General features: G+C 29.0%; 1 protein-coding gene across 1 annotated transcript; it reads left to right on the plus strand.

Moving 5' to 3' along the window:
• Positions 1 to 5,017: 5,017 nt before the first annotated feature.
• On the plus strand, positions 5,018 to 7,780 carry LOC131649804 (inactive poly [ADP-ribose] polymerase RCD1-like). The gene is made up of 5 exons (XM_058919562.1): positions 5,018 to 5,865; positions 6,475 to 6,716; positions 6,957 to 7,015; positions 7,437 to 7,532; positions 7,733 to 7,780. The coding sequence occupies exons 1-5, from the start codon at positions 5,018 to 5,020 to the stop codon at positions 7,778 to 7,780; spliced, it is 1,293 nt and encodes a 430-aa protein (XP_058775545.1).
• The last annotated feature ends 3,822 nt before the right edge of the window (positions 7,781 to 11,602 follow it).

The following is an 11,602-nucleotide window of genomic DNA, read 5'->3' on the forward strand; positions in this document are numbered from 1 at the left end:
ATTTTTTTTTACTATCTGTTATAAATAATAATCTATCTATCTAAACATTTCAGATTTTGTTTTGTCAAATTAATAATAATATTGTAAATTAAATTAATCATGATTGAGATTTTGCAATAAACACAATAAAGATTTTTAAATTAAATTAATGTATTATTTAATTGTAAAATTTTAATTAGTAAAGGCAATAATTACAAACATTCAAATAGAGTTATGAAAGTGTATATATTATACGTTATATAATTCCATTCTTTTTTTATTTTAGAAATATGGTTCTATTCTTTTTTAATTCAAGATATCTTTCCATTCTTTTTTTTTTATTTCAACAGAATTAATTAATATGTTATTAATTTTTTAGTAAATTATACTATTAATAAAATTAAAACAAAATATTTAAATAAATAACACAAATAAAAGATTAGTTGCAGTATTATAACTTCTTAAAAATACATAAATCAAAATTATGAGTTTTGTTTAACTTCAACATTCAGAGTCACCAACCTATGACAACTCATAATAAGAAGAATGTCTTAGATACACACCTCAAAACTTCAGCAACATGTGAGAAGACATCTAAGATAAATATCAATTTGTTTGTGAAAAATTAAAGATTTACATGCCTATGTTTAACCCACAGTAATAATATTGCAAATATTCTAGTTTAGCTTAGCAGCAACAACACAACCTTCAGCCTTCAGTAAAATTGTTCGGATATACCAATGGAGTATTCCCTACTAACTTCACAATAAAATCGTAATTATTCACAAAACTAAACATAAAAATAAAAGACATCAAACTAAAAATAGTTATTATGAATAGAAAAATTATTTCAGTAGCAGTAGCATCTTTCTTGATTGCAAAATGTGTCTCATGCTATTTGAAGAAGAAAACCTGAAAAATCAAGTCATTGCAACATAAAGTTTTGCAGTTGGAAACAGAAACATTGCAGTTGAAAAAATATATTCCAACCAAAAATATAGTCAAATGCAACTGAAAAAATACAACAAAATAAAGGAAAAAATGAAAAAAAATTATAACGATTAAATTACATTACATTGTAGGATGATGAGAATGAGAGCAGAAGTGCATGTGGTTTGCCATGAATCCAAGCTTATTAATATGGGTAGAAAAAAATACAATTCAATGAATCTTGGGAGGGTGGAAACAGGGAAGCAAAACGTTTGGCTTCTCTGTGTGAAAAACGGTTGTGTTTCTAGTTCCAAGAGAAAATGTGGTTGTTTGAAATAAATTAGATTTATAAAATATATATGGAATAAAAAAAAGCTATGAATTGATTGTTGAGTATCGAAAGTTGGAACTTTGTATATTCAAAGTAGGCTATTGATTTTCCACTGCAGAGTGTTGTTTAAAATCATTTGATTATGCACGTTATTTCAAACTTCCAATGCATCTATTAATATGACAGCTTTTAGGGTAATTAAGTTACTTAAAATTTAAAATGGAATTAAAAAATATATATAATACAACAATAAGTTTCGTGATGCCACATCACCTGCATTAAATGCCAAAACAATATAATTGCAGTATTTTGTCAGAAGTCATATTTGTCCTTGGAATAAAAACAATTTTAGTTATTTAATCAGAGGGTTTGAAGTGTAATTTTCAAGTACTTTAGAATCAAATATGGTGGTAAAAGTCATATTTGTCACCTGCATTTAATTTTTTTTAAATTTAAAATCAAATATTTATTATAATAGATTAATAACATGAACATTATTTATATTGATAATGTATAAAATTAAATTTGAATGATTGTTAGTTATAATTTTTAAATTCTTATTTTGTTAAAATAATAATAAATTTTCATAGAAATAAATTAGGGTTAATTAACTTTTTCGTCCCTTTAAATATTTCAAATTTCGTTTTTAGTCCCTCCAAAATTTTCCTTCAAGAAATCGTCCCTTCAAAATTTTTCTTCCGAACTATTGGTCCCTAACGTCAAATTTCGTAGCTAATCGGTGGCTAAAGTCGTAGCTAATCTCTAGCAAATTTGACGTTAAGGACCAATAGTTTAGACGAAAAATTTTGAAGGGACGATTTCTTAAAGGAAAATTTTTGAAGGACTAAAAACGAAATCAGCAATATTTAGAGGGACTAAAAAGTTCATTAACCCAATAAATTATAAAAAATTTGACTAGTATATTACAACGTAGGTCTTTTGAAGAAAACTGTTGTAATAGAGAAAATACGAAATTATATATATATATATATATATATATATATATATATATATATATATATATATATATATTTTATATTATTTATTTTAAATTGGTGCTTAAAATTACTTTTAAGAAATGAGGAAATTTACAAATTAAATAAACTAGAGATGCATCCAGGAAGACCTTCATATCCTCCACTAACATTTTATATCATCAACAAACTATAAATTATATGTGTCATTCAATTTTTTTAAAATTTAAAATCAAATATTTATTATAATAGTTTAATTAATAACATGAACATTATTTATATTGATAATGTATAAAATTAAATTTGAATGATTGTTTGTTACAATTTCCAAATTCTCATAATAAATTTTTATAAAAATAAATTATAAAGAATTAGACTGATATATTACAAAGTAGTAGGTTTTTTGAAGAAAACTGTTGTAATAGAGAAATACGAAGTAATATATATATATATATATATATATATATATATATATATATATATATATATATATATATATATATATATATATATATATATATATATATATATATATTATTTTATATTATTTATTTTAAATTAGCGCTAAAAATTACTTTTACAAAAAAAAAGGAAATTTACAAATTAAATAAACTAGAGATGCATCGAGGAAGACCTTCATATCCTCCACTAACATTTTATACCATCAACAAACTATAAATTATGTGTCATTTAATTTTTTAAAATTTAAAATCAAATATTTATTATAATAGTTTAACATTATTTATATTGATAATGTATAAAATTAAATTTGAATGATTGTTTGTTACAATTTCCAAATTCTCATTAATTGCGTTAAAATAAAAATAAATTTTTATAGAAATAAATTATAAAGAATTTGACTGATATATTACTACGTAGGTCTTTTGAAGAAAACTGTCGTAATAGAGAAAATACGAAATAATATATATTTTTTAAATTATTTATTTTAAATTAGTACTTAAAATTATTTTAAAAAATAAGGAAATCTACAAATTAAATAAACTAGAGATGCATCGAGGAAGACTTTCGTATCCTCCCTAACATTTTATATCATCAACAAACTATAAATTATGTGTCATTTATTTTTTTTAAAATTTAAAATCAAATATTTATTATAATAGTTTAATAACATGAACATTATTTATATTGATAATGTATAAAAATTAAACTTAAATGATTGTTTGTTACAATTTCCAAATTCTCATTGCGTTAAAATAATAATAATCTTTATAGAAATAAATTATAAAGAAATTGATTGATATATTATAACGTAGGTCTTTTGAATAAAACTGTTGTAAAAGAGAAAATACGAAATAATATATATTTTTTAAAATTATTTTATATTCTCATTATTTCTAAAAGTATTTACACTATTGTCTTCAACTATAGCCCTCCATTCTATGCCATACATTTAATTCTTAAATGGAATTACAAAAACTGAGTACTGTGATCATTGGTTTTCATTGTATAATCACTTATTTTGTAAAAAATATATTAAAATTTTAAAATTTTGCATTAACTTTGTCTATAACAAATAAATAAAAAAATTGTGGAGTCAATATTATGTAATTTTATTTTAAAAACAATAAAAAATTAAATTAATTGTTTCAAAATTTGATTATTTCATTTTTTTCCATTTTCAACTCTTTTTTTTTTCAAAAATTCTATATTATAATATTTCATTCAATCTTTTTAAAATTTTCCTTCTATACAAATTTAGTAATATTTAAAAAAACGAGAATTTGGAAATTCTAACAACTAACCATTTATGAATTTCACATTAAAAGAAAATGATTTATTATATAACAAACTTTAAAAAATCATGAGAATATGGAAATTCTAACAACCAACCATTCATGAATTTTATATTAAAAGAAAAGAATTTATTATATAACAAACTTAAAAAAATCAAATTAAAAAAAGAAAAAGAAAATGGATGCTATACTATTACTAGGTAATATTATAGAACCCAAGAATGAATCATAGGATAGTATATATAGGGCTCTTAGTCCCGTTAAATGCACAGTTTGAAATTTACAAAATATAAAATATATAATTCTATTGTGTGAGTTTCTACATTCAGGTAATCTCAAAATTCAGCCATGGTTAATTACATAGTTTTTAAATTATTTTTTTTGGAATAGTTTTTGTTGCTTTTTTATTTTCAATTTAAATTGATTGTGATTTTACTTTGTTTTAATTTTAGCTTACTAATTTGATTTTTGTGATTGAATTGGTTTTTTTTTTTTTTTCGATTTTGATTATGGTTTTTTTGGTTGGAATTGTCATTTCAACTATTTAAATTTTGTTGTTGAATTATTCTTTGAACTTGTTGTCTTGGAAATGTCCGTAGTGTCATGATGATCAAATGACAGTTAATAATTGAAAGTATTTAAAGTAGAATTGAATAAATTTTTGCTTGAAATGAATTGGTATTTTTATTTTCATTAAAATGTTTATGTAAATCTGTTTATGTTGGATTTGATATATAGCTTGAGTTATATTGATTATTATTGTGGTATCTTTTATTTTTATTAGTTAGATACTTAATATTTTTTGAATTTGTTTAGCAATTGTTTGGTTGCAATATTTCATGTATGCAATTGTTTTAGATTACTTGTTTTTCTATGCGAAAATGCTTTTATCAACTTACTCTTTATTTATCATGTCAACATTATAATATTATGATGAACACATGATTCTTTATATTCTTGTTGCTCAAGGTTTCGAGTTATATTTTACTATTGCACCTAAGCTTTTAGATTTGGGTGTGTGTTTATAGGTATTCATCTAGTAGATAGAAATGGAAGACAAATCCCCAAAGGCATTGGGTGGAGCTACACTTAATCTGAAGAGAAAGCAACCCACCCAAAGTGTTGCATGTATGGCTGAAGTTCCAACACCAACAAACTTGGTTGTCAAACAAATGAAATTAGTTGGAGATGATAGCCGACCAGTTGACTCTGGTCCTGGTATTTCAAAGTCCTTGGTTAAGTATTTTTTGAACTATAAGAAAAGTGGGTTACCAAAACGTTTGATGTTCTATAAAAATGGTGAGTGGTCGGACTATCCTGAGGATGTTGTTAACTTGGTTAGGAAAGATTTTGAAATCAAGAAGGCAGCTGTGGAGATAGAATTTGATGGTCAAAATATTGTTCTAGACTTTTTGCATATGTATAATGTTAATTTACAAACAGGTTTGCAACAACCCATTGCTTGGATTGATGAGGCCGAAAGTTGCTTTTTCCCTGAACTTTTTGATGGTTCGGATGATGAACCTTATAACCAAGACATAGAAATAGATTTAGATGCTTATATTGAACCTGTATATGGAAGACAAAATGTAGATTCTGTAAGAAACTTGTTTCTCACGGGAATGGCTACTTTCGGCATTAGCGAGGGTGATATCATGGATGTTTACCGTAGCTCGGGTATCTCAATGCAAGCGCGACTAGAGTTATTCCAGAAGCAAGCTGATATCACAAAAGGAATTCATGGTGATGCTAATGTTCGATACGGTTGGCTTGCATGTTCTAAAGAGGAACTGACTACAATGATGGAATATGGGCTTGGTCACAATGCACTATCATCATGCAAGTGCATATATGGATTTGGTGTTCATCTTGCTACTGTTACCCACCCTTATGTCTGGTTAGTTTTCATATGATAAACTTTAAACTTCATAGTCTTTTAAATGCTCTTAATAGTTATGGTATAAGTTTGTCTGAATAAAAACAAATGACTATATGCATATGGGCTTTTATATAACTGTTAGGCTAGTGAGCAAGTTGATCCTTTATGGTGAAATGAAACCACTCATTAAAATCTTTTAATTACTAAATTATAATGTGAGTCTCTAGTTTTCTCTTATTCAATTTTATGTTATAAATTTTTCTTACTGTCATTTACTCCATACTCTACCTCTATCATGTTATACACTTCTCTATGTTTAAAGTCTGCAGAAATACTTATATTTATTTATTTATTGAAAAATTAAATATGGAGACATTTGTAAATGCAGAGATGTCATTGTGTTTATATAAAGTTGTTCATGTTCTTGTCAATTATTGCAAATGTTCTATATTTGGTACTTGTATAGTTTCCCTGTCCAATATTGATTATAGGCTTCCACCCCTTATCTTTGAAGGGGAGTTATAAGCATATTTTTATTTATTTCCAACTTTATACATTATTTCAGACATATTACAATAGATTATTCTGTTAGAATGCTTAGAGGATTCACTTTTTCTATATTTACAGTGCTCCTTATTGTGATGTTGACGAAAATGGAGTTAGGCACATAGTCCTTTGTCGTGTAATAATGGGGAACATGGAGCCTCTTCATCGTGGCAATAATAAGATTCGTCCTAGTGGTTTCAAATATGATAACGGGGTTGATGACATTCAACATCCAAAATACTATGTGGTTTGGAATATGAATATGATAACTCATATCTATCCAGAATTTGTTGTCAGCTTCAAGGCACCTTTGGACGCAGAAGGTGATGTACTTTTCCTTAAGTAAAAAATTTCCCATACTTTGTACATTTTATTTTGGTATTACATAATTAGTACTGAAGCCTAAATGGATTAACCATCAACAAACTAATTAATATGTAATTCTTTTCAACATACTAATAACTGGTTTGATAAAATAACCCGTTGTTTGTTCTATCAGTATGTAGTATGATTGTTATTTATTTCAAAACAAATTGATCATAATACCTTATATTTTCTTACAGCTTGTTTAAAAGAGAGTGAGAAAAATGTTTCTGAAAATAACTGTTCTACCTTGGATACTGTAAGTTATCTCATACGAGTTTTGCATTTTATGTTTTCTTAGCTTTCTATGTAAAAGACTTATTCGATTGATTTGTTATGTTTTCATACATTATGTGTTCATGTGCAACATTTTGGGTTTTAAACTTTTGAGATTTGTTTTTATTCCTATAATATTTTTATTTATTATCTTTATAAAAAAAATTGGTTGTGAGATTCCTTAGGACAATGCTGCCAGTGTTCCTAACACACGAAGAGTTCCAAGATCGCCATGGCTTCCCTTTCCAATGTTGTTAGCTGCTATCAGACGCAGGGTTACTCCAAAAGTGATGCTTCTGATTAAAGAACACTATAAAGAATTAATGGTATATAAAGTGGCTGCAACTGATGCTTATGTTTTATATGATAAAGTGTCTCTAATGTTATATTTCGTACTTGTGCAGGAAAAGAAGATTTCACATGATGGTTTTGTGATGAAGCTGCGATTAATTGTAGGAGATGATATATTGAGATCTGTAGTAACTAATCTTCGAGACAAGGTACCAAATTTCTAAATTCTAAAAGTTTAATTTGGCTTTGAAGTATGATGCATTTTCTTGTGTTGTGTTTATACCTCACAATGAATTACCTTGAAGTTATAGTTGCAAATATTATGCTAAACTTTTTTTTATCATGAAGTAACAAGAACTATATTTAGAAATTTGATTATGCATCCTAATGTTTAACTTTTTTCTTGCAGGGACCATCAAATGATGATCTAGACGACGTAATTGAGAATTTTAAATAAGGAGGTGGAGATCTTTCACTTGGAGTTAACTATTGCCAACTTGAAGTTGTGATATTGTTTGCTATGGGGAGAAATGTCTTATTTTGTCAATTTCTTTTTATCGTCCTAATTTCTAGTTTTGATCTAGAACCGTAGCCTATGTTTGCTACTAGAATTTAATAAGAGTTTATTTTGAATTGTCCGGTGATAAGATGTACTTTCAACATTCATATTTTATGGCTTTATAATAAATTATGTTAATTCAATATTCGTTACATTAGTTTCACTTTAAAGTGATTGCTCAATTTGCACTGCATAATGATGGTTTCAACTTGCATATTTTTTGTTGGTAGAAGTGATAGATATGGTTGGAATTTTTGGTGTCTTGATGACACATTTGTGGGTGAAGCTTCCTACTCTGAGGTAGGGTTGAGGATGACTCAGTATTGGGTTGTCCCTTGTGCCTATTTTATATGCTCTTGTTTGACATGGCATGTAATTGGAGAGGATGTTGGACCTATTTTGTGGTTGAATGATTTACATTTATTTGTATGGTTATGTTTGCTTGATATGTGTTTTTGTTTTCTCCATAAATCATCTGATTAGTTATTTTTATTTCACTCCTTGGTTTGTGCTTTAAAAATAAACAGGTTTAATCAAAAATATGTATTATTATCACTTTCTTCAATATTTTCAAAAACCATTTTTCTGAAAGGACAACATATCTTCTCATCACTGTTTTGGTTTCGACGTTTTTTCTTCATAAATTATTTAATTCTTATGGATTGTTGGTGTTAATTTTCTGAATATTGTGATTGGCATTTATGTTTGGCTAAAATATAGTAGCAGCAATATAAAATAGGATATATAGAACTTGCAAACATAAACAGGTACAACAGCAAGACGTCCTATGGAATGTTAAGACATGTCTTGTGACATCATGTCTTATATGACATTGCGCCTGCTGAAGCTGGAATATACGAAGATTCAGTTTGAAATTAACAGATGCAGAATATTCAGGAGAATATTATGCAATCATATGTGGCGCAGATTTAAAGGTCAAAAGAATCAAGTTAGAATATTGAAGATTGTGTAGTTTCTAATTATGGAGACAATTTAGGAAACTTATGATTTAAAGACCTTTCTTTTAGTAGATATGTAACAATAAATAAAGCTGTGATTGTAAGCCCAAGTCCAGTTGGGAATAGGTTATAAATAGGAAGATTTGTAACCTATTTTGTTAAGCAAGCCAAGTATTGAAAAGATGTACTCGTTAGGGTTTGTCAAGGCATATCACCCGAGTTGTGGGATGGTTGTCGTGTTCTTCTCAAAACCTATAGGTTAGAGAAGTATTGTTCTCACTCAAATCCTGTAGGTAAGAGTTGAGAGTTTTATTTCTTGATTGAAGCTGTTAAGCAAAGATCAAGTTGTTTGTCTTTAAGAGTGTCTTCAGTTTATTTGTTGATTGTGAGTGAAGGGATTGAGGGGGGCCTCATATCTAGGTGAGTCTTAGATAGAAATCTAACGAGGGTAAGGATTAAGTGAGAAGTTGTAAACGGGAGAGTTTAGCTTTGAATTGATACTACTAATAGTGGATTTATCCCTGGCTTGGTAGCCCCAAGAGTAGGTTGGTTGAACCGAACTGGGTAAACAATTCTTTATGTTATCTGTTTTATGCATTGGGTTATTGATCTGATATAAGATGTTATAACATCAGTTATGACTTCAGGGAAGTTCTTCAAAGGATGTGCCTTCTGAAGGATAGAAAAACACTTAGAAAGGGGGGGATTGAATAAGTGTGACTTTAAATCTTGGACGATAAAAATAAATTGCACAATTATTTTTATCCTGGTTCGCTGTTAACGAAGCTACTCCAGTCCACCCCCGCAGAGATGATTTACCTCAACTGAGGATTTAATCCACTAATCGCACGGATTACAATGGTTTTCCACTTAGCCGCAACTAAGTCTTCCAGAGTCTTCTGATCACACACTGATCACTCCAGGAACAACTGCTTAGTTCACTCCTAAGACTTTTCTAGAGTCTACTGATCAACACGATCACTCTAGGCTTAGTTCACTCCTAAGACTTTTCTAGAGTCTACTGATCAACACGATCACTCTAGGCTTAGTTCACTCCTAAGACTTTCTGCTCAGCCAACTGCTAAGACTTCCTAGAGTATACTGATCACACGATCACTCTAGTTCCTTACAACTTAATGTAATCTATTCAAGAGTTTACAAATGCTTCTTAAAAGCGATAATCACAACCGTGATATTTCTCTTACAGTTTAAGCTTAATCTCACTAAAATATTACAACAGCAATGTAGTGAGCTTTGATGAAGATGAAGATTCTGAGTTTAGATTTGAACAGCGTTTCAGCAAGTTTGATATGAGTTGTTTTGGTGCAGAATCGTTAACCTTGCTTCTCATCAGAACTTCATATTTATAGGCGTTGAGAAGATGACCGTTGAGTGCATTTAATGCTTTGCGTGTTCCGTACAGCATTGCATTTAATGTTATACGCTTTTGTCAACTACCTCGAGCCTTGTTCACGCTGTGTCTACTGACGTAGCCTTTAGTAGCTTTTAACGTTCCTTTTGTCAGTCAGCGTAGTCTGCCACGTGTACTTCCTTCTGATCTGATGTTTGTGAATATAACGTTTGAATATCATCAGAGTCAAACAGCTTGGTGCATAGCATCTTCTGATCTTCTGATCTTGAAGTGCTTCTGAGCGTGATACCATCTTCTGATCTTCAGTGCTTCTGATCTCATGTTCTTCTGATGCTTCCATAGACCCATGTTCTGATTCTGCTTCGACCATCTTCTGATGTCTTGCCAGACCATGTTCTGATGTTGCATGCTGAACCATTTGAGACACAACTTCTGAGCGCTGAATTATGCGTACTCTTTATATATTTCCTGAAAGGGAAATTGCATTGGATTAGAGTACCATATTATCTTAAGCAAAATTCATATTATTGTTATCATCAAAACTAAGATAATTGATAAGAACAAATCTTGTTCTAACAATCTCCCCCTTTTTGATGATGACAAAAACATATATAAATGATATGAATTTGCGATCAGAAAGAGTAGACGGCAAAAGACAAATTACACAGCTATAGCATAAGCATATGAATATGTCTCCCCCTGAGATTAACAATCTCCCCCTGAGATAAATAATCGAAGAACTTTAATAAAAGACTTCCCTGATTATTTCGGTAGAGACGATCATATAAGCTTCTGCCTTCAGAGAATTCATAGCTTCTGACTTCTGCTTCCATTGGACAGCTTCAGAACTTGAATTTCTTTAGATCCTTAGAACACTCACAGCTTCTGACTTCTGCTTCCATTCAGGACAGCTTCAGAACTTGAATTTCTTTGATCTTCAGAACATTCACAGCTTCTGACTTCTGCTTCCCTCGGATAGCTTCAGAACTTTGAATTTCTTTGATCTTCAGAATATTCACAGCTTCTGATTTCTGCTTCCATTCAGGACAGCTTCAGAACTTGAATTTTCTGGATCTTTTAGGACATTCACATCTTCTGATTTCTGCTTCCCTCGGATAGCTTCAGAACTTTGAATGTCTACCAACATCACTTCATGCTAGATTTGTATCAGAACATTGTTGAATGTACCAGAGCATCATCAGAGCATCTCTACATCCTGAAATGTTACAGAACAAAACTAAACGACAAAAGTCAGCATGAACGAGTTAGAACATAAAATGTATGTTTGAATACATGATATGTATCAGAGCCAAATGTATCAGAGCATTTAGGCTAAAATAAAGTATTAGAGCAAATAATGTATCAGAACCATAACATTATATGTATCAG

This window comes from Vicia villosa, linkage group LG2, assembly GCF_029867415.1.
Source record: "Vicia villosa cultivar HV-30 ecotype Madison, WI linkage group LG2, Vvil1.0, whole genome shotgun sequence".
In the NCBI taxonomy this organism is placed as follows: Eukaryota; Viridiplantae; Streptophyta; class Magnoliopsida; order Fabales; family Fabaceae; genus Vicia; species Vicia villosa.

Bases quoted from the DNA above. Each gene is read 5' to 3' on its own strand.
- LOC131649804 (XM_058919562.1), top strand. From the start codon at position 5,018: ATGGAAGACAAATCCCCAAAGGCATTGGGTGGAGCTACACTTAATCTG. The intron at 6,717-6,956 runs GTGATGTACTTT...ATTTTCTTACAG, and splicing joins GGCACCTTTGGACGCAGAAG to CTTGTTTAAAAGAGAGTGAG. The intron at 7,533-7,732 runs GTACCAAATTTC...TTTTTCTTGCAG, and splicing joins TAACTAATCTTCGAGACAAG to GGACCATCAAATGATGATCT.